The sequence below is a fragment of the Zalophus californianus genome, chromosome 11 (genome assembly GCF_009762305.2).
Source record: "Zalophus californianus isolate mZalCal1 chromosome 11, mZalCal1.pri.v2, whole genome shotgun sequence".
Lineage (NCBI taxonomy): Eukaryota > Metazoa > Chordata > Mammalia > Carnivora > Otariidae > Zalophus > Zalophus californianus.
Window position 1 is genome coordinate 69,365,892 of NC_045605.1, and position 23,764 is coordinate 69,389,655.

Genomic DNA, 23,764 nt, shown 5'->3' on the forward strand with positions numbered 1-23,764 from the left:
AGGGAGAGGGAGAAGTAGGCTTCCCACTGAGCAGGGAGCCCAACGCCGCGCTCGATTCCAGGACCCTGGGATCATGACCTGAGCCAAAGGCAGATGCTTAACCGACTGAGCCACCCAGGTGCCCCAGCATCTAAGTTTTAATTCATTTTTCATGAACCTATCAATCACAGTGACTTGACAAAAACTGATGCTGTATAACAAGTTTGTTTTTCTTTTAAAAAACAGTGGGACCAGCCACTTCCTGATTACTATTTTCTTAAGTGGCCCATATAAATAATTCACCAGTATATTTGACATTTTGTTACCTTGTTAAGTTTAGATGCTAGGGGATCTGCTGCCTCTTTCCTCTGTGTGTTGCCCATTGCTGCCAGCAAGCTCAGCTGAAACTGATCTTCCTTGCAGTTCATTTCATTCTTTGCAGTTAGTTGCATAAAGGAAATGGGGTCATCAGGCTGTACTGTCACATTCCTCTTTTCAGATTCTTTCTGTGTTGAGAAAACAATACACACATCTCTCTTTAATATGGAAAGAAAGACAGCTTTCTGTAGGCCTATAACAGGGAACAGCCCTCACATAGGACTGGAAAACCAACAACATTTTTTAAAAACCCACAAAGCACTTTTAGAACTCACTCAGATATACCTTACCTTCTGGGATAATTTCTCTTCTTCAAGTTTAGCAGACAACATGTGAGAAAGGGACTGTCTGCATTCCTTATTGAAAATGTCATTCATTAAAGGTGAACATTCAGACAAGACCTTGAGGCACAGGGAAATTCGATCTACATCATCATCTGTAATTGGCTTCTTAGGAAGAGAGGATTTTCCCAAATGAAGGATAGTGGCCATGAGCAACATAGCCTCAGCAACAAAAGACTAGAAAAGTAGAGAAATGGATTGTTTACTGTCACGGTTCTCCCATTCAGTAATGTCACTTTATTATAACTCACGATCCAAGAAATAAACCTAATTTTCACTTCACCCGAATAAGAATTCAAACGCTTTAGATTTTTATCTCCATATATTTGATGCACCCTTTTCATTCCTATCTTTTTAACTGCCACCCTCTAATACTTTCATTAACCTTCAACTGAAAGATAGCAACAGCTTTTTAACTGTTTTCCCTTACTCTAACCCCTCCACATGCCAATGCTATCTTTTTTTAAAATTCCAACTACAGGGGCACCTCGGTGGCTTTGTCATAAGCGGCTGCCTTCGGCTCAGGTCATGGTCCCAGGGTCCTGGGATCGAGTCCCGCATCGGGCTCCCTGCTCCGCAGGAAGCCTGCTTCTTCCTCTGCCTGCCGTTCCCCCTGCTTGTGCTCTCTCTCTCCCTCTCTCTGTCAAATAAATAAATAAAATAAAAAATAAAAAAATAAAAAAAAACTTGAACTACAGAAACTGTTAAAAGAATAGATACTTTACCAGCTGCTTGCATTATGCTGTATTTGCTTTCTTAGTCTACCTGTACATGTACACTTTTTTGGCTAAACATATGAAAGTAAGGTTCTTCACCCCATAAGTACTTTAGCATAAATCTCTTAAGAATCAGGACAGTTGGGCGCCTGGGTGGCTCAGTTGGTTAAGCGACTGCCTTCGGCTCAGGTCATGATCCTGGAGTCCCAGGATCGAGTCCCACATCGGGCTCCCTGCTCAGCAGGGAGTCTGCTTCTCTCTCTGACCCTCTTCCCTCTTGTGCTATCTCTCATTCTCTCTCTCTCAAATAAATAAATAAAATCTTTAAAAAAAAAAAAGAATCAGGACAGTTTCCTATAGAACCACAATACCATTATCTCACCTAAGAAAGAGAATAATTCCCAAAAAGTTTACACTGAAATTCAAATAAATTTTCCTAATGTCACTAAGTGTTTTTATGTTTTTTTCATTTTAGATTTTATTTATTTATTTTGACAGAGACACAGTGAGAGAGGGAACACAAGCAGAGGGAGTGGAGAGGGATAAGCAGGCTCCCGTTGCTCAATCCCAGGACCCCGGGATCATGACCTGAGCCGAAGGCAGACACCTAACGACTGAGCCACCCAGGCGCCCCGTGTTTTTATGTTTTTTTAATACAAGATCAGCTTCATGCATTTTATTTGGCTGTTATTCTCTTTAGTCCCTTTTAACCTAGACCAGTCCCCCTGATTTTTTGTATTGTTTTCCACCACAATGACTTTTTTAAAAAAGGCTAGGCCAGTTGTTTTGTAGAATGTCCTTCACTTTTGGTTAGAATACCAGACAGGTGATGTTTTATATCTCTTACTATATTGTATTAGGAGACACATAATGTCAGGTTGCCCCATTATTGGTGGCACAAAGTGTGATCACCTGCTGCTGCTATCTTAATCCTTATTGTGCACCAATCATTTCACTCGACACACAAGTACCTTCAGTGACTTCCTACAGCCTTCATGTTGAAGTCCATACTACCTGGCCTGCTATTCAAGGTTTCCACAAGTGACTCCAACTTGCTTTTTTAGTGTTGTGTACAATTATCCTAACACATGCTCTATACCCTTGCCAACCCGTCTTTGGCTAAGTGCTGATCTGCACACATGCAGGAAAAAGATTCCCACAGGCCTGGGAATGAACCTGCAGAAGAATGAGTGTAATAATCCTGAGTCTGGATACAGTCTCCAGAAGAAGAAGAAAGGGGAAGGGACAGGAAAAAAATAGCTACAGAAATCGTGGCCAAAAAGTTCCCAAATTTAATGAAAACTATAAACCTGCATAAGAAGCTCAACGAACCACAAACAAAGGAAACGTGAGGAAAACCACACCAAGGCAAACCCTAATCAAATTACTGAAACCTATGATAGGGAGAAAATCTAAAACCAGCCAGAGGACACAGGACACATTCCACACAGAGACATAAGAATGACAGAAGGCTTCTCATCAGAAAGCCAGAAGATATTGAAGCTACCTCTTTAGAGTAAACTGCAAGACAGAAAACAATGGAGTAACCTCTTTACAGAACTAAAAGAAAAAAACTGTCAATTTTGAATTCTATATCCACAAAGTATCTTTCAAAAATGAAGGAAAAATTGTCTTCTTCAGACAAACAAAAACCAAGAAAATTAGTTGCCAACAGACCTCATTGTAAGAAAAGTTAAGGCAAGGGGTGCCTGGGTGGCTCCGTCGGTTAAGCAGCTGCCTTTGGCTTAGGTCATGCATGATCCCGGGGTCCTGGGATCGAGCCCCCACACTGGGCTCCCTGCTCACCAGGGAGCCTGCTTGTCCCTCTGCCTCTGCCCCTCCCCACCCCCAACTCGTGCTCTTGCTCACTCTTGCTCTCAAATAATTTTTTTTAAATCTTTTTTTTTTAAGATTTTTTATTTATTTATTTGAGAGAGAGAGAATGAGAGATAGAGAGCTCGAGAGGGAAGAGGGTCAGAGGGAGAAGCAGACTCCCCGCTGAGCAGGGAGCCCGATGTGGGACTCGATCCCGGGACTCCAGGATCATGACCTGAGCCGAAGGCAGTCGCTCAACCAACTGAGCCACCCAGGCGCCCTCAAATAAATAATTTTTAAAAAGTCTCTTATTAAAAAAAAAATTTTAAGCAAATTCTTTACCCAAAAGGTATATAAAACCAGGGAAACTCTAGAAAAGGTATAAGTGAAGGAGAGTCAGGGAGGTGATAAACAACCCAACTTCTTCCTGCCTTGTACTACATGTAGCAAACATGAACCCGTTACTAGAAAACTGGTTCTCTTAAACAGGTATCAGCAAATACTCAAATGGTCTCCCAGTTTGGAGAACTGAGCAGCTATTCCATGCAAGGAAATCAAACTGGACTCAGAGATAAAAAAATTTGGAGACTTTTAAAAAGCAAAGAATTTATTTATTTAAAGAATAGATAATTACACTGTGACAAAAACCTAAATAAACAAAGTGTAACAGAGAGAGTTACAAAGTAAATTATTGCCCATAAATCAAAATAAATTGATAAAAAAGAGATAATACAGGGGTGCCTGGGTGGCTCAGTCGGTGAAGTGTCTGCCTTTGGCTCGGGTCATGATCCCAGGGTTCTGGGATTAGGCCCCATGTCAGGCTCTCTGCTCAGCAGGGGGCCTGCTTCTCCCTCTCCCTCTCTCTCTGTCAAATAAATAAATAGGGGCACCTGGGTGGCGCAGTCGTTAAGTGTCCGCCTTTGGCTCAGGTCATGATCCCAGGGTCCTGAGATCTAGCCCCACATTGGGCTCTCTGCTTGGCGGGAAGCCTGCTTCTCCCTCTCCCACTCCCCCTGCTCGTGTTCCCTCTCTTGCTGTCTCTGTCAATAAATAATAAAATCTTTAAAAAATAAATAAATAAATAATCTTAAAAAAAGGGGAGAGAGAGAGAGCGAATACACCTTATAATTTACTTGGCCCTCTAAATCTCACTTATGGCTCTTTTCATGATAGAATAAAAAAAAAAAATCCTTTGAAATTCCAAAGCTAAAATAAAAATGTCTAATTATATGGGAGCTTAAGTAAATGAAGGAATCTAATGGACTATTTCATAGCTATTAAATATTAGGACTAGGAAGGGCTTAGAGAAACATGGGACTGTTACAATGTGAAGTGAAACTGCAGTGCTGTAAAACACAGAATGAGCAATATTGGGGGGAAGAAAGTGTTTCACAGAGAAAAGCCATATTAAACTCTTTCTGGAGGAAGGAAGGATTTTTGTTATCATATTTGGGTAATGTAATTCTAGCTTTTGATGTTTCTATCTCCACTACAATATTAGTAAGATTTGTACTTCAGTCTTCTAACCATGAGTGATTTTTTTCTCATTAGTTTTTGTTACCTCACTCCTTATTTTAACAATATTAAAAATGAACAAAAATAAAACAAACACGTTCACAATTCTACCACAGAAAGATTTGTTTGAAATGAAGGCAAAGATTTTTTCAGACAAATGAAAGCTGAGAGAATTCATCATGAACAGACATGAATTATAAGAATGATTAAGTTCTTTAGGCAGAAAGAAAATATCACATGGAAATCTGAATTTACACAAAGGAATGAAAAGCACCATAAGTGGTAAATATGTGGGTAAATATAAGACTTTTTCCTCATTTAAAAAAAAAATCTTTAAAAGAATATTAACTATTTACAGCAGATGAATGTATAAACAAAAACATCACATTATACAGGCTTAAAAAGGAAAGAAATTCTGATACATGCTACTATATGGATGAACTTTGAAGACATTATGCTAAGCAAAATAAACCAGTTGCAAAGGACAAATTTAGATGATTCTACTTATATGAGGTATGTAGAATAGGCAAATTTATAGAGGCAGAAAGCAGAATGGTTGTTGCCAGGGACTGGGGGGATGGGGAGGAGACTGATGGGAGGGTTACTGTTTACTGGATACAGTTCAATTAGAGATGATGATGAAGTTCTGAAGATGGATGATGGTAATGGCTGCACAACAATATAAATGTACTTAATGTCAACGAATGGCACATTTAAAAATGGTTAAAATGGTAAAGTTTACATTATATATATTTAACCATAAAGAAAAAAAATACCGAAAAAGTCACCCAGAAAGGTACTTGCACTTTGTCCTGTTCCCAACTCTCGACTTCTTACAACTAATTATGCCCCCCTCATACCCAAGCCCAGCCAAATACCAGATAAATAAGAAATGTTAAAAATAAATAAATAAAAAATAAAATAAATAATGCATATAGATGTATATAAACACACAAATAATTCTTAACTATTTAAAGCAAAAATAACAGCAATGCATGTCAGGGTTGGTAACATGACACACAGAAATAAAATGCAGGACAACAGCACAAAAGGTTGGGGGGAATGGAAATGGAGTGTAAATGACTATAAAGTTGGAATGGGCCAGAAGCTATGATGAAGGCATAAACTGCAGAAATGAGAACACACTGAAGAGACATTTCTGGGATAAAACAGACAATGACTGACTGGATGAAAATGCTTGAGAGAGAGGTCTTTCTTTCTCTGGGCCTTGACTGGTCCTAGCAAGCAAATGACTGACCTCATAAGCCCTTACATCTCTTCCACTGGACTAATCACAAGGTCACATTATTGTATTACTTTGTCAATTTTACAATAACATTGTATTACTATGTCCATTTCCCCCATTACCATAAGCTCTTCAATGACATGAACTTCAGCATTCACTTTTAGGTCCTTCACTGTCCAATGCATATGGAAGGCACTCAACATTTGCTGGGTAAATGAAGGATAAATGAACGATAAATGAACTTACATTTTGCTTTTTCTTCTCCTGAACCAAAGCTACGTAGCGCAAGGCAATCTTGGTCAGAGTTGTGGCAAGGGAGGCAGCAACAAAGAAATCTCCATCCAGAAGGAAGGCTCTCAGGGGAGGTCTGCAAAGCAATCAAGGAAAATGAAACCCAACCATTTCTTAAGCAGCATGCAGCTTTTGCATAAATTATTCAAATAAGCCTATTTAACACTCTCACTGCCACCCTTCAGTAAAGAGGATCTCAATTAGCTCCCTCTTTAGCTTTTAGAATAGAAACAGGAAAATATACACGGTTTTACAACTTATCTTCAAAAGAGCTAGAGCCAAGTGAATATGGAAAGAGAAAATGATTCCAAGTGTATGTACTAGAGCCAATGAGCTATTCAAATTCAAACTTATCTATTTATTGTGTCCCTACAGGTAAGTTACAAACCTTTCTAAGCCTCAAATTCCTCTTCTGTAAAATGAGAATAATAAACTGTATCTCAATGAGTTGTTAAGACTACAAGAGTCAAACTACTTAGTACAATGCCTAGCATATAGTAACAACCATTAAAATTTTAGGCATTATTTTTATCATGTTCATTATAAAATTGGAGAGCAAAATAAGGCATAAAATATTAAAATTTTAGTCCAGCAACTAGAAGTGGAAAATCTTCAAAATATGTTTCCCAAGCACTAATAGAGGCAACAAAATTCAGTTACCTCCACTCAGCATTTTCTTTAAATCTTTTTTTAGGATTTTATTTATTTATTTGAGACAGAGAGAGCGCGTACAAATGTGGAGAGAGGCAGAGGGAGAGAGAGAGGGAGAGGCAGACTCCCCGCTGACTGGAGAACCCAATGTGGGGCTCGATCCCAGGACCCTGAGATCATGACCTGAGCCAAAGTCAGATGCTTGACTGACTGAGCCACTCAGGTACCCCTCCACTTAGCATTTTCCATGTGAGTAAAAATAATTTTAAACAGAACAGTTATTTCAATGAAAACAGTTTTAAGGAGCAGAGGATTAGAACCACCAACACAATTCCTAAGAGAAATTAAACATCCTCCTTTCAAGTATCTTAAATGGCAAAGATTTCCATTTTGGTCAAAAAAAGCAAATAAGAGGAAAAAAATCGTTTGTTCTATACTCAGGAGTAGTAATTTAAAAAGTATAGATGGTAGGGCATACATAGGTGCTGTAGATTACCTTTCTTCCTCTTTCTTCATGGGTCGAGAACTGCTTAGGGCACTCTGAGTTGCGTAGGTGCCCATCTCAGTTACCAACTTCTGAACCGGCCCCACAGTTATTTCCTCTTCAGGTTTTAATTCTCCAGCTTCTTTCTTTATTTCTGACTCCACAATTGGGATCTACAAATCAATTGGAAATACCAATTTAGTAATAACATCAACAGCAAGCAAAATCGTATTTAAATATTCAATCATTTCTATGGAGAAGGCAATTCCACCAATGCGATTTTTGCAACTCTGCATTCAATTTTCTTTCTTTCCCAGGATGATGTAATGGGAAGAACAGGGGCTTTGGAGTTGGATGCCACTTAGCTATTGAATGGTTCTGGGCAAGTTAATTCAACTACTCAGTTTCTTTATCTCTTAAATGGAAATCTTAAATCTATCAAGTTACTTAATAGGAAAATGCTTAGGACAGTGAATAAGACAAAGTACACACTCACTAAGCCTTACTCCTCTTCCCTATCCCTTCCTTTGAAATACTAACCAAAACAGCACCTATTCTAAAAGGAAATAGGGCGCCTGGGTGGCTCAGTCGTTAAGCATCTGCCTTCGGCTCAGGTCATGATCCCAGGGTCCTGGGATCGAGCCCCACATCGGGCTCCCTGCTCAGCGGGAGGCCTGCTTCTCCCTCTCCCACTCCCCCTGCTTGTGTTCCCTCTCTTGCTGTGTCTGTCTCTGTCAAATAAATTAATCTTTTAAAAATAATAATAATAAAATAAAATGAAATAAATCTGACTTATGTGTACAAAATAACTTTATCAACTACCTTTTAAAAACACCAAATGGCAACTATGTATTTATTCCTCAATACCAATCATCTAACGTAAGCTCTAAGAGTCTTCAATCATTACTGGTCAATTCCTTTTCTCGTACGTGAAAAACCTGAAGTCCAGTCAGGTTAAGAAATTTACATCCAAGGTGCCAGAGTTAATTAATGGCAAAAGCAAGACTGTAACCCAGGTCTCCTGACAAACACTGTTCTTCCTATTCTACCATATGGTTGTTTGGGTGAGGAAAACACTGCCAGTTTTAGTACATAAATAGTCTAATGTCAGCAGGGTTCTTGTAATACTCGCATTCTCCTTTCAGAATATACAGGGCTAACACAGAGTTTTACAAGTCTTTTTCTTCTTTTTAAACACATAACCTTTGGTTCAAATAAAATCTTACCTGAAAGGGTAAATAAAACAGACAAAAGAACAGGCATTATGGCTCAATGCAGGGGAGAGGGATGCCCCTAGTTTCCCAGAGCCTCTAAGCTTTAATTATCTGGGTAATTAAAACACATTTTTCAGTGTTTTTAACTCCAACACTACTAAATAAAAACATAAAAGCAAACCACCACATAAAAGTCAGATTTACTAAAGTAAAAATCACCATTTACTAAAGTAGAACATACCTCCCCAAGGGACCTGCGGACCTCAGTCATCACACTCTGAATGTCTTCCTTGGTACTACAGTATTCTCCCAGGATCCATAATGCGCCTCGGTAAATCCTAAGGGAAGAACAAGTTCTGAAACACTGACATTGCTAACAAATCTTAAAACAGAGTGAATTTAAGCTCAAGAAAGAAAATAAGGGGGCGCCTGGGTGGCTCAGTCGTTAAGCATCTGCCTTCGGCTCAGGTCATGATCCCAGGGTTCTGGGATCGAGCCCCACATCGGGCTCCCTGCTCCACGGGAAGCCTGCTTCTCTCTCTCCCACTCCCCCTGCTTGTGTTCCCTCTCTTGCTGTCTCTGTCAAATAAATAAATAAAATCTTTAAAAAAAAAAAAAAGAAAAAAGAAAGAAAGATTCTGCAGTTCCAAGAGACTATGGATGAAATTTTAAGAAAGAAATGTAACAAAGACACTAAGTTTGATTCTCTCCAGAAATCACAAGGATTAAAAGGAAAATAAGTATTCTCACCCATTATTATTAGGAACACTTTAAAATTGGTAAACTCATTAGTAAAAATAAAATAACAAAGTGTCTCCCAGAAAGGTGTTACCCTCCATTTAGGGCAGAGTTAAGGTAAATTTTATTTTATCATTTACTACTATAAAAAATATACAACTTTGATATAAAAAGTAATTCACTTTTTATTTGTAGTCACTGAAAAGGCAAGATGCTGAATAAGGAAGGAGTGCAAAGGATCAGTAATTAAAAAAACTCCAAAAACATAAAGAAAGCAACAATTCTCTAGTTAAGAATGTTAGTTAAACTGAATAAAGTCTTTAGTTATCTTTTCCTTAAGATTTTCATTAAGCTTATTCAGAAAACATTTTAGAAACTAAAGCTTTAAGAGATGATGGGCATTAAAGGCAAAACTTTGGTATGATTTTTTTTCCTCACAAAGGAAGCAAATCTTTCTCACTTCCATAAATATCAATTTTGTATCATAAAAACAATTTTACAGTGGCCCTTTCCTTTCTCTCCAATGCAGACATAATGCAAGTCTATCATACTCTATCATTTTACTTTAAATGAAGCAAAATTTGGATGCAACAGTCCTTTCTCACTAGCAAAGGCTATTTAAGGGAAATGCATTATGTCAGATTTAGGCTGCATATTCTTTTTTTTTTTTTTTAAAGATTTTATTTATTTGACAGAGAGAGACACAGTGAGAGAGGTAACACAAGCAGGGGGAGTGGGAGAGGGAGAAGCAGGCTTCCTGAGGAGCACAGAGCCCAATGTAGGGCTCAATCTCAGGACCCTGGGATCATGACCAGAGCCGAAGGCAGACGCTAAACAACAGAACCACCCAGCGCCGCCCCCCAAGATATTCTTAAAGAGTATACCTTCCTAGTTTTTCTCTTTCCTGAGACTGGCCTCCTGATATAAAGACTGGAGCTCTAGTAGGCATCTTGGCCATGTAGATGAGGGCCCACACCCTAGAAAGAACCTGGGTCCTAATGACTTATGTTGTCATAAGTTGTCGTAACTGCCCTCTGAATCTTTTTTATTTTTATTTATTTTTTTAAAGATTTTATTTATTTATTTATTTGACAGACAGAGACACAGTGAGAAAGGGAACACAAGCAGGGGGAGTGGGGGAGGGAGAAGTAGGCTTCCCGCCGAGCACGGAGCCCGATGTGGGGCTCTATCCCAGGACCCTGGGATCATGACCTGAGCCGAAGGCAGATGCTTAACGACTGAGCCACCCAGGCAGCCCTTGAATCTTTTTTAAAGATTTTATTCATTTATTAGAGAGAGAGCACAAGGGGGAGCGGCAGAGGGAGGGGGAGAAGCAGGCTCCCCGCTGAGCAGGGAGCCCAATGCAGGGCTCAATCCCAGGACCCCGGGATCATGACCTGAGCCGAAGGCAGACGCTTAACGACTGAGCCACCCAGGCGCCCCTAGGCTGCATTTTCAATCCCTCACTTTAATAAATACTAATGGGGGATATAAATAATGGTATCCAAAAAGTGATACACTTTAAAAATATGTTCCTTAGTCACTTGAGGATTCACCATGTTTTAGAGGAAATAAGGATAGAGAAACCTAGCTAAATCACACCTACAAAAGCAAATTTTTGCCCACAGATTATGGATTTATTGAGGTTGGGGTGAGGGGATGTCTACTGTGATACTTATATTGACTTTAGTATCTTGATTCATTTCTTCTCCCTTAAATTTTCTATCAACTGACCCTTTAAAGATAGAAACTGATAAATTGCTTGCTTGACCTTAATTTAAACAGACTTTAAACCTACTTGACAGATTTAATAGCATGAAAGACTTCAAGCATCTTCTCAACAATAAGCATTCTCAGGTTATCAAAGCGCTGAATGGCTTCACGAACAAACTCCAACACATCAGCAGCTGCTGCTTCATTATTGTCACTGAGAAATTCCATTAACTGAAAGGCAAAAAGGAAAACAGGATAAGTTATATAATTTTTTTAAAAGATTTATTTGAGAGAGAGGGAGGCCACACATGTGCATGCAAGTCAGGGGAGGGGCAGAGGAAGAGGGAGAGAGAGAATCTCAAGCAGACTCCACACTGAGCACTGAGTCCGACATGGGACTCGATCTCATGACCCTGAGATCATGACCTGAGCTGAAATCAAGAGTCGGACACCCTAACCGACTAAGCCACCCAGGCGCCCCATAAGTTATATAATTTTCACAAAGAAAATTATCTAAGTTTTTTTGTTTTAAGATTTTTATTTATTTATTTGACAGAGAGAGACAAAGTGAGAGAAGGAACGAGCAAGCAGGGGGAGTGGGAGAGGGAGAAACAGGCTTCCCGCCAAGCAGGGAGCCCGATGCGGGGCTCGATCCCAGGACCCTGGGATCATGACCTGAGCCGAAGGCAGACGCCTAACGACTGAGCCACCCAGGCGCCCTGAAAATTATCTAAGTTTTAAGAAGTAAACAAATTTACAAATACTATAATAATTTCTGAACATATAACAAAATGTAAGTTGAGAGAAAAGCACTGCTATGTAAACAAAGTCACAATGTCTTTCCTGGGTTTTGTGCAGCCAAGTTTATTACAAAAAACTCACTATAAAACAAAAGCTGGAAATACACAACTCAAAATAAATTAATTGGATACTCCTAAGTTGTAACTAAAAGTAAAGTCATTTCAGAAAAAATTTGGAGTTCAAAGACAAAATTTCAAATTACAATAACATACCTCATTTATCTGACAGTGACAGAAGCCAATGATTCTAGGTACGTATATTTTCCTATAACTAAATCCTTCAACTTTTAAGAGGTAAAACTATTTGAAAGAAATACTGGTTTGTGCTACTGAATGATATATATATATATATATACAGCATAATTTTATCATAGGTAACTGTAACAAACATTAATTATAGTAATATGTGGAGGTATTTTTGTCATATTTTTGTGTTTACTTTTTTGATGAAGATGTAAGAGAAAGAAGTCAGATTCCTTATCCTTCTGAGCTTAAGGGTGAACAGAAAGATCATTTCTGACCACAAGATTCAGTCATTCTACTAGACAGTTTAATTGCTAAATAACTAAACCTTTCTATTCTTTTAGAGAATTTCAAAATTAAAGGCATCAGAATTACATACCACAGGAATAACATTTGCAGCCATATCTGGAAATCGGACAGAACAGGAATGCAATGTTCTCACAAGGAGTTGTCTGTATTTGTCAGTATCTTCATGCTCAGACACATTATTTGTTTTAATCACTTCCTTCTTCAGAACAATAACCAACTAGAGAACAAAGTAAAAATAAGTGGGAATTACACCATGTTTGGCCTGACGGCTTACAACAGTGCTGTCAGAGTTTTGTTTTACCTCTTCAACATTCCTAGAAGAGACAAGATCCAGTGCTAACTGCAGAGTTTTCTTGCGTACTTCTAAGTCTGGTGTGCTCAATACTCTCAGGATGTCCATAACCAGATCCTGAGAAAGAAGAGAAAATCCAGAATTAACACCAATATTAAGAGAAAAAAATCCTAACCACAGAATGGAGGGTTCTGACCATCATCACCTTAATTCTTTCATCAATAATAAAATCACTGGTGGTGGAAAAACCAGGTATTTGGGGTATCCTGATGTAACACAACATGAAGTATATAGTATCACATATGATGCATTCAAACTGCAAATGTTTACTGTGACTCTATCAAGCTTTAGCTCAAACTCACAGTTTATAGAAAATTCAGAAGTCAGAGAAACAAACTAAATGACACCAACAGAAAGTAATCAGAGGTATCTACAAGGAGGGGCATCTTACAGGACAATTAGTCTGGTCTCTTCAACAAGCCCGTATCATGAAAAAAATTACTGCACCAATTGAAACATCAATTGTGGTAAGACATATGGTCATGAATTAGACAAGCCAAACAAAAGGGGTATTTCAGGGACATCTGGTAAAATCTGACTTTGGAGTTGGTATTAGATATTATTAAGAAACTATTAATTTCATTAAGTGGGATAATGTTATTTTTGCTCTGCAGGAAAATGTAATGTTTTAATGGCACATACTTTAAAAAACACTATGGCAGATAAAGATTTTAAAATATAGCCAAACTAATTTACAAATTTTACTTCTTTGAAACTTTAAAAAAATTTCACTGATAAAAAAGTTCTAAAAATCAATTCCTATATAACTTTCACTTACACTCACCCGTTGTTAATATTTTGCCACATACTTTATCCCACTCTTGGTAAACATTTTAGTGTACATCTCCCATGAATAAGGATAAACTCTTATATAACCACAATTATCAAATTCAGAGAACATTGGTAACAATGATATCACATAATATACAGTCCATAATTCTCATTTCTCTAATTGTCCCAATCATGTCCTGTAGAGCAAATTTTTTGTTGTTGCTCTAACCCGGAATAACATTGAATTTAGCTGTCATGGGGCTTTATTTTTTTTAAGATTTTATTTATTTGACAGAGAGAAACACAGGGAGAGAGGGAACACAAGCAGGGGGAGTGGGAGAGGGAGAAGCAGGCCTCCTGCAGAGCAGGGAGCCCGATGCGGGGCTCCATTCCAGGACACCGGGATCACGACCTGAGCCGAAGGCAGACGCTTAACAACTGAGCCACCCAGGTGCCCCAGGGAGAAGCAGACTCCCTCCTGAGCAGGGAGCCCAATGCGGGACTCGATCCTGGGACTCCAGGATCATGACCTGAGCTGAAGGCAGTCACTTAACCAAGCCACCCAGGAGCCCCTATGGGGCTTTATTTTTATAAAAATCATTACTCTCACAGATTACACAGGTATGCTGATAATTCCATAGAATTATCTTTTATTCTCAATCAGTTGGCATATTTTTCAAAAATGAATTATATTCAAATTAAAATGAATATCTCTATTGTTAAGAATAACAAATGTAGTACAAATAGAAAAGATATAAAATAACATATTAATTCATGTTGGAAATATTTTTTATGGCAAATACCCTAAAAGGCTATGGCGATTCAAGAGTTACATGTTAGTTGACCAAAATTTAAACTGCCCAGTCTCAAAGAATTTAAGTTAACCAAGAGAGCAAAGTTTGAGTGTTACCTCAATTTGAAAAAGATTTTATCTAGGATTTCTCTCTTTCAGGTAACATTTACCTGTAGTACTCGTTCATGAGCAGGATGCTCTTTTAATTCTATCAATCGATCCAGAACGATGAGCTTTACATTGTTGTCACTCTCCTTAATAATTAAATCAATGTAACACTGAGCAGCCGCCTATATAAAAAAAGAAACACATTTTAGGAACACATTCATCCATCTTAAACACAGAATCCAAAAATAAGAAGAAAAAAAAGTCCCTAAAGAAGCCAAAATACATTCACTACTCCTGCACTAAAAGTTTATGAATATTTCCCAAAGGAATGTGTCCCTCTGTTCCCTATATTCTAATAAATCTCATTATTTTCAACTTTAAAAAAGTTAAGAAGAATCACAAGTTAAAAGGATGAAAAGGGGCTGTTATAGGCAGAAATGCTAACAGTCAAAAATTAAGGGTTGAAACTAAGGAACAAGGCAGAAAAAAGCAGAGTATCCCCGAAAATATAGCTACTGAGTATCTTTGAGTTTAGGTGCAAAGTCTAACACACCTGCATTACAGTACAGAAAAATCAAGACTATAAAGATGACCCTGACTCATTAAAAGCAGAAGACAAAGGAGCAAACCTGAAAGAGCTCCCAATGGCCAAAACTGGAATAGAATGATCAATGAAACAAATAATGATAATGATTATAATACATAGAAAAAAACAGCCATACTGATATGAAGAATAAAGAAGGGAGGGAGGGTGAGGGGTAAAGGGACAGCTCTTCTTGCAGGACTCCAGTTAATAAATGTATAATGAGGGAAACAGGAAGTCACCATTAGAATATCACATTAATAACTGCTGTACAGAAATGCTAAAATTAGTTGGTATAAGTTTGAGGAGAAATAGGATATTTGCAGTTTCAAAGTATCTTCCCATGTTATTTACTGATTACAAAAGGAAAAATCACAACTCAACAGTGGAGATATCTGGCAGGCATCACCTTAATCGACTGATCAAGGTTAACATCACTAATAGTATTCCAACATCATGTACACTCCTTGATACAATACACTGAGAAAGGTTCATCACTTCCATGGTATTCTTCCCCAAAATGCACAACCTCAATCTAACTGTGAGAAAACATTAGACAAACTCAAATTGAGGGACATTTTACAAACAAATTGACCCAGTATTCTTCAAAAGTGTTAAGGTCATGAAAAACAAGAAAAGGCCTGAGGAGGTGGCACAGATTGGAGGAGACTAACACATGACAACTGAATGTAATGTGGGATCCTGGATTGAATCCGGTACAAAAAAAGGAGATTGGTGAAGTAAACTGGTAGAATTCAAATAAGATCTACAGTTTAGTTAACAATATTGTTCCAATGGTAATTTCTTAATTTTGACAATTATACGTCTTGCTTTGCAAGACGCAAACATTATGGGAAGCTGGTGAAGGGTAATGAGAACTTTGTCCTATTTTTACAACTTTTGCTGTTTTGTTGTTCTGTAAGTCTAAAATTATTTCAAAATAAAAAGTTAAAAAATTTTTCTAAGTATTGGCAGGTAAAGCAATCGAGTCTCCTATTGATACAAACTGGCTTTATAGAACTATTCATTCTCTGACTATATTAGGGGTTCTTCATGTAGTCTTTTTTTTTTTAAAGATTTTTTATTTATTCATTTGAGACACAGAAATAAAGAGTATGAGCAGAGAGAGAGGCAGGGGGAGAGGGAGAAGCAGGCTCCCTGCTGAGCCAGGAGCCCAATGTGGGGCTTGATCCCAGGACCCTGGGATCATGACCTGAGCTGAAGGCAGACGCTTAACCATCTGAGCCACCCAGGTGCCCCCCTCATGCAGTCTTGATACAGTAAATTAGAGAAGAGAAAGCTAACATTCCAATATTGAAAATATGCACTGTAATCTTTTTTTTTAGGATCCATCATGTAGGATCCAAAATTCATTTTCCCAGATCCAGGTTTTAACGTAATTAAAGTATGGGGAGAGATCTTAAAATACCAGTATCATTCTCCAGAAACTAGTATGAAAGCAGGAAGGAAGGAAAAAAAGATTGGACTATGTAAGGAATCCAATAATTTCACATTTATAAATCTTTTTTTTTTAAGATTTTATTTATTTATTTGATAGAGAGAGAGGCACAGTGAGAGCAGCAACACAAGCAGGGGGAGTGGGAGAGGGAGAAGCAGGCTTCCCGCTGAGCAGGGAGCGTGATGTGGGACTCGATCCCAGGACGCTGGGATCATGACCTGAGCTGAAGGCAGACGCTTAACGACTGAGCCACCCAGGCGCCCCTAAATTGTTATTTCTGTGCCATGTAATGCCACGTAATCACAGAGTAAACTGCAATGCCACTAAATCATTAAGCGCTGGGGTGCCTGGGTGGCTCAGTCAGTTAAGCGTCTGACTCCTGGTTTCGGCTCAGGTTGTGATCTTGGGGTCCTGGGATCAAGCCCTGCCTTGGACTCCAAACTTTCCTCAGAGTCTGCTTGAGATTCTCTCTCTCTCCCTCTGCCCCTTCCTCCCCTGCATTCTCTCTCCCTCTCTCTCTCAAGTGAATAAATCTTTTAAAAGAGAACAAATTAAAAAATAAAAAAGTAAATTATAAGTGCTAAGACAGCGTATCGATCATCTAACCAGCACCAAAAGAAATAAGCAGTACCTTGATTGCAGTAGGCGCACTAGAGAGTGTCACTAATGTTCCGGCAGCTTCATATTTTACAGCTGGGCTAGATGACTGTAATAAGTTATAGATGCAGCGAATGAAACGAGCCCTTTCTGATGGATTAGCATGACAGACCTGGAGAAGAGAACATTTAGGTTTCAACTGACTCCAGGGACACCTGCTTTCAAACAGATTTTTTTACAGATGTCAGCTTAGATGATAGTTTTCTTAATTTGAAAACAAAGAATAATGATATAAGGGCATCTGAAGATGTCAGCCAACATGAGATGAGACACTGACTGGTAATTTCAGGAAGAAATAGGTTTTACTTCAGACAATTGTTACAGCTACTCATTCATTTATTTATTCAATCACAATTAATATTCTCACTCTGTCACAAAATATTTTCAAATGGTTTATAATAAAAGATAGGCATACTATACACAAGTGAAAAAGAACAAGAAAATGTAAAGTAACAAAATCAAGGACCAAATGCATTTAATATGGATACTGTGATAGGATATTAAATTTGGGATGTCATGTCAAAAAGGGAAACATGATGGATATCAATCTCAATAGCTAATAAAAGGAAAATACCTATTCTTAAAGCAAGAAAGATAACCCCTTTCTCAAGTACTATTACTTATTTATTTGGAACCATATTCCATACTGTGGAGACAACTAAAATTTTCTATGCTATCCTAAATATATTTTCCTACCTTTACCTATGAAGCAAAAATTCCTTATTCTTTCTTTTCTGAAGTTGGTTTTTATGTCAGATTTTCCTTTAACATATAAATAGTCAAATCTCTTTTATTCAGGCATGACTCAAAAGCTATTTCCTCTTACTATATAACCTGGACCCTGCTAGACAAAGAAGTCTCTGAACAGCAGAGAATTCCTATTTTTGAGAGCCTCAGCAGCATCTCTAAACCATACAATGAATTAAAAAGAACTAAATATTTACAGTTCTGGTTTCATCTTAAATGCCAAACCTAAATGACTGGTTCCCTGTGTTGAAAGGGGCCCTTTTCTTTCAGAATCAAAGACAGTGGTCATTAGCCCAGTGTCTGTTGTGGGTACTTTGTCAATATTATCCTATTTAGTAAAGTCATTCCTGATGTATATTTTTGTTGGCCTCCAATGGTATCAATAGCAAAACTGGATGTTATGTACCTTTTATGAGAACATTAAGATGCAATCAATTCTTTCAAAGAATATATCAAATTTAAATGTTACCAATAAAGCACTTCATTTTAAAACCCAAATCTCATCTAGTTTTAGACTTCCTACTGGTCAATGGCTAACAATGTCATATTGATATATTTAAAATCTATTTTCCTTTACAAACAGGGAACACAGAAAATATTTAAAGCTTTTCTGATTTGTTTTTAGATTTCCAAAGTAGTCTGGTGTGCACTCAAGAAAAGATCTTGAATTTTTTTTCCAAAGCCTGATTCATAATCTATTCAGTTACTTAATAGTGCACGATGATTTCTCTGCTGCTGTATTGGGTCAAGCCATGAGTTTTTAATAAAATTCTTTAAGGAGGTTTAGAAAAATTGGAAGTGTTTGGAAAACACAATAAACCAAAGGAAAAAGAAAAAAAAGGCTTTCATAGATTATGCTATAAAATATTTCTACTACTAAAACATATTATCCCAGCAATTAAGCAACATTCCAGAAAAAGAGAATTTAACCTTAAGCTCTTAAAGTGTATTTTACCCATTTTAGTCTTACCTTATAAATTAGTTCAACAATAACCAACTGAAGAATGTCTCCAAATGTCTGAACTTGATCAATGCAAGTACTTAGGTAATCCAAAGCTCGATCCTAACAAAATAAAAATACATTTATCAAATTCCACCTCATTCAATAAAAGGACTTAATCAGTGCAACCTTTAAAAAACATACACAACCAAATATAAAAGAAATGAGGAAATCAGGGCAAAGAAAAATTAAATGAAGGGAAAAAAAGGTGAACACATACATGTAAGAAATAAAGTCTAATACATTTCCTAGAAATGGGCCACAAATTTGGGGTCTGAATTTTCTAGCAGCTATGAGGAGAAAAACACTATGTGTTACAAGATTCAGAGTACCCATACAATCAAAACAAACCAGCTGTTTAGGAGCATGGTTATTCCTACTTCTAAGACTTAAAAGAAAAATCTCAACGATTCTCATATACCGAATGCTGATATAGAAAAGTATGACCTCAACAATATCTCTACAGCAAAAGTATCAGGAAATTTTATTGAACTTTTTCTGATTATGCCCCCCGTGTAGGTAAACAGCATAACACCAAATATATAGGTCAATAAAGCCAACTTTCCAAGAGGACAAAACATCCTGGCCCAAATAAGCAGCTTTCTTATAATCTTGTTCATAAGATAAAATGACAACATCTGGATTTCAGAGAAATGGGTAGATTCCATATCGTTCAGTCTTCATTATTTCCCACATTTGGAGAATACTGGACAGCAAAAATTCCAAGATTACATGCCACCAAAGTATGCAGAGTCACTGACCAACCCACCATCCCCCCACCCCCCTCCCGATCCATATACTTTAAGCACCAGCAGAGCTGGATGTAGAGTTGACACCAACTTATGAAATCTGAAGAGCCAGTAAGGATACACATCTACACTGAAGACCACGCTTCTTTCACAGACATGGCTCACGGTGAACTCTATACAAAGCTACCACTTTTCTCTATTAAACAATTTTAGATCTATACCAATAGAAGGAATAACAGGTTCAAGCCCCAAAACAGAGTGTTACAAAATATGGCCATAATGATTTCAATCTGGAAAAACTGTCAAGTGGCTATTATTAAATACCTCTCAGATGTTTACTAAAAATAAAGTATATACATAAGCAATTGTCTGGAGAAAGATTAAGAAAAAACTGTTTTATACAAATTAAGTTCAAAGATCTAAAAAAACCAAAATATATGAACATTTGCACTATAAAAAAAATCACTGACTAAAAACTTGATTAGGCCTATGTAAATACTTTTAATTCTCATTTGAATACAGTCATAAAAGTATTTTTTAAAAAGTACTTCACCTGATCTGCATGAATTAGCATCATAAAGGCATTCCTTTTGCAACTTGCATCCTTCTCATTCACCAGAAAATCATGTATCAGTTCAGGAGCATCAGGTATAAGATGTTCAAAATTCCTTGAAATAAAACAGGTAATATTCATATTTAATGAAAACCTACTTTGTTATTTTAGTAACTGCCTGGACACTACTAAAAGTAATCTTTATCAAGCTTTATAACACTGTCAATTGTTTTGCTTTTTGAAACCTTAAGTCAATTAGAACTGTGGGTAGGAAGCACAAACTTACATCTTCATCTATTAAATTATCAAATTATATGTTTTCTAGTTTAATAAAGAAAAAGCTGACTTCTTCCACATGCTATCTTTCACCAGAACATCTCTAATAATTGTCTTTCATATACTTCATATACTTAGGAATACAAGATCAATGCCCATGATGACACTCTCAATGTACTGAAAGAGTCTTAAGAATTATCAGGAATAAAAATAGTCCCTTGAGGGGTGCCTGGGTGGCTCAGTCAGTTAAGTGTCTGCCTTCGGCTCAGGTCATGATCCCGGGGTCTTGGGATCAAGCCCCGCATCGGGCTCCCTGCTCGGCGGGAGAGTCTGCTTCTCCCTCTTGCTTGTGCTTTCTTTCTCAAATAAATAAATAAAATCTTTAAAAATAGTTCCTTGAATTGTACTAATTATGCATTATAATTACTCATTCACTTACTTGCTAACTTACTTCCTATTCAGGAAAATTTTAAGTATTTGTAGTATACAGAATAATGAACACCAGCTGAGCAACCGTCACCTGACCTCAACAATTGTTAATTCATGCCCAATTTTGTTTCACCTATACCCCTGCCCACTTCTTCTCCTCCCATATTATTTTGAAGCAAATCCCAGACCACTTATCACTTCTTCTATAAAATATTGGCATATTATAATTGAGGATACTTTCTTTTTAAAACAAATCATAATACCATTATACCTTAAAAAACTTAAAATTCCTTAATATCATCATATACAGTGTTCAAATTTCCCATTGTCTTATAAATGTCATGATTTTTGTGTATGCAGTCTAGTTTAAATTCTGAAATTTGTGTAGTCTGTACGGTAACTTTCAAAGAACTCTACATTATTAACCAGAATACTACTTCCCCAACAGATAACAAAATCTAATATAACAATAAGAGAACTATGAAATAGAACAATCAACTCTTAAAGTACAAAGATATTTATAAAAGTTACATCCTATGTCTAAATAGATTTGACACCAGGGTGGGGGGATGGGTTAGCCTGGTGACGGGTATTAAAGAGGGCACGTTCTGCATGGGGCACTGGGTGTTATGCACAAACAATGAATCATGGAACACTACATCAAAAACTAATGATGTAATGTATGGTGATTAACATAACAATAAAAAATTTAAAGATTAAAAATAAATAAAAAAATAGATTGACACCAGTAATTATAAAAACCAAGCATTCTAGCCTTATCTAACTGGTTCTTTAAATCATTTTTAAAGTCCAAAATCTTCAGCTTTCAAAGAACAGGAATAAATTGAGAACTGCAACCTTTCTCATTAAAAAGTTCCCTGCTTAAGGCTTCTAAGGGTAAAAAGACAAGACCCACATTCCACACAAAGAGAATTCAAAAGCAGGGCCAAAAACTCAAAACCTACAAGGGCTAAGCAAGTTACCTAATTGAGTGGGCTGAAGTACGACTGAGAATGATAGGCACTGTAAAGTACACAACTTATTTAAAGGGAGCTATTGTCAATTTCAGCGTAATGCTGTCATGCAGAAACTAGGACCCAGGGTTGCCAGATCTTTTCAATGTTGACAACATAAGAAGAAGAAAAAAAAAATATCGTTCTGGCCAAACAAACATTATCTACAAGCTACGTACAATCTGCAAGGAACTGCTGTGGAACCTCTAGTCTAAAAGACTAAATAACCCTCACCGAACCAAGCCCTGGTGGGCCTTTATTTACCTGTAGATTGTATAGATGGCCAAAACCGCATTCCTTCTAACGTAGCTGTGCCGGTGCTCCAGACAAGCACGGATAGCCGGCATTAAAGGTTCTAGCAATTCTGCTTCTTTCAATTTGCAAAGAAAACGAAGAGTGGATCCTCGAATAAATTCATTAGGATGCTGAAGATCCTGATAAAATTTAAATACGAAATGTTGAGTTCCAGCATTTTACAGAACACCCAATTAAGTGCAAAATGTCCTACGAAAAAAATAAGAAAGTAAGTTTTTGGAAAAAGATCTAGATTATCAATTTCCTTCAGATCCCTGTCAAATCAATTTCTACTTATCACAGCAATGTCTCATATTCTATGTGTCACTGGTTTTTTTTAGGAGTAACATAAAAATGCATGAAAAATGTCCAAAGAAAGTAACAATAAAATTTTTTACAATAACTTTTTACAATTTCAGTTCCAATTATCGATAACTTAGATCTTACCCAAGATTTAATTTTAAAAATTAAAACAAATCCCATTCCACGAATTTTACAATTAAAATCAAAGGAATATTCAGAAATAACCATGGTTTGGTTTACCTTTCTGTATGCATCACATACAAGGATCATTTCATGTAAAAGTCTCCCATCTGGAGTTGTTTTAGGAACAATTTCCCAAAATACCAGAAGTAATTTTTTGATGGTATGATCCTGAAGAGGTAGCACAAAACGAATGATGGTCATTAGAAGTCCAGGAAGCTTTTCACCATTCAGAATCATAATGATTACTTTCTTCAAAGCTTCAGTCTTCGACTTCACATCTCCTTTTTCTGATACCAAAAAAAAAAAAAAAAAGCACAATCACTTCAAAGGAAAATTCTCCAGATAATTTTACAATTCACAAAACATTTTCTCATTTTACCAGCAGTAATGATAATAAAGGCACTAAAGAAAGTGACAAGGCGGGGGGGGGGGGGGGGGGCTCCTGGGTGGCTCAGTCGTTAAGTCGTTAAGTCTGCCTTGGCTCAGGTCATGATCCCAGATTCCTGGGATCAAGCCCCGCCTGGGAGCCTGCTTCTCCCTCTCCTACTCCCCCTGCTTGTGTTCCCTCTCTTGCTGTGTCTCTCTCTGTCAGATAAATAAATAAAATCTTAAAAAAAGAAAGAAAGAAAGAAAGTGACAAGGGTTCTGGACCTAGCTCTGCCACAAACAAGCTGAATGACTTTACACAAGTCATTTATCTCTGAACCTCATGATACTTTACATAGAACATGAAGGCACTGGATTAGATCTCTGGTCCCTAACCCATGGAGTTAATGTAGAAGCCACGAATCTGTAGGTATACCAAATGATGCATGTCTCAAACACAGATGTAGCTATTTTTCACAGTGTAAATAGATGCTGTCAGAATAAGCGGCTCCTGATTTCAACATTGCTTTTAGTCAGTTGTGTATTTCCTCAAAGTTACAATCACTATCATGAGGGGAGGAAGGGGAGGATCAGTGGCATTTTTTTTTAACATTAGATCTTCAAACTCAAAAAGGCTGGGAACTAATACACTAAATCCAAAATCCGATCATATTTCTACGGGACTATAAAACTTC

At 37.4% G+C, this 23,764-nt stretch overlaps 1 protein-coding gene across 1 annotated transcript in view; it reads right to left on the reverse strand.

The window, feature by feature from the left end:
* COPB1 (COPI coat complex subunit beta 1) overlaps positions 1–23,764 on the reverse strand; it is a 44,291-nt gene that overhangs the window by 16,003 nt on the left and 4,524 nt on the right. The window contains exons 3-16 of the mRNA XM_027580481.1: positions 22,761–22,990; positions 22,188–22,357; positions 20,206–20,320; positions 18,874–18,966; positions 17,131–17,268; positions 14,520–14,639; positions 12,735–12,842; positions 12,504–12,650; positions 11,167–11,312; positions 8,872–8,968; positions 7,429–7,589; positions 6,237–6,357; positions 648–875; positions 306–485 (exon numbers count right to left, since the gene is read on the reverse strand). Coding sequence (XP_027436282.1) covers positions 306–485; positions 648–875; positions 6,237–6,357; positions 7,429–7,589; positions 8,872–8,968; positions 11,167–11,312; positions 12,504–12,650; positions 12,735–12,842; positions 14,520–14,639; positions 17,131–17,268; positions 18,874–18,966; positions 20,206–20,320; positions 22,188–22,357; positions 22,761–22,990 — 2,054 coding nt within the window. The remainder of the gene's footprint in view (positions 1–305; positions 486–647; positions 876–6,236; positions 6,358–7,428; positions 7,590–8,871; positions 8,969–11,166; positions 11,313–12,503; positions 12,651–12,734; positions 12,843–14,519; positions 14,640–17,130; positions 17,269–18,873; positions 18,967–20,205; positions 20,321–22,187; positions 22,358–22,760; positions 22,991–23,764) is intronic.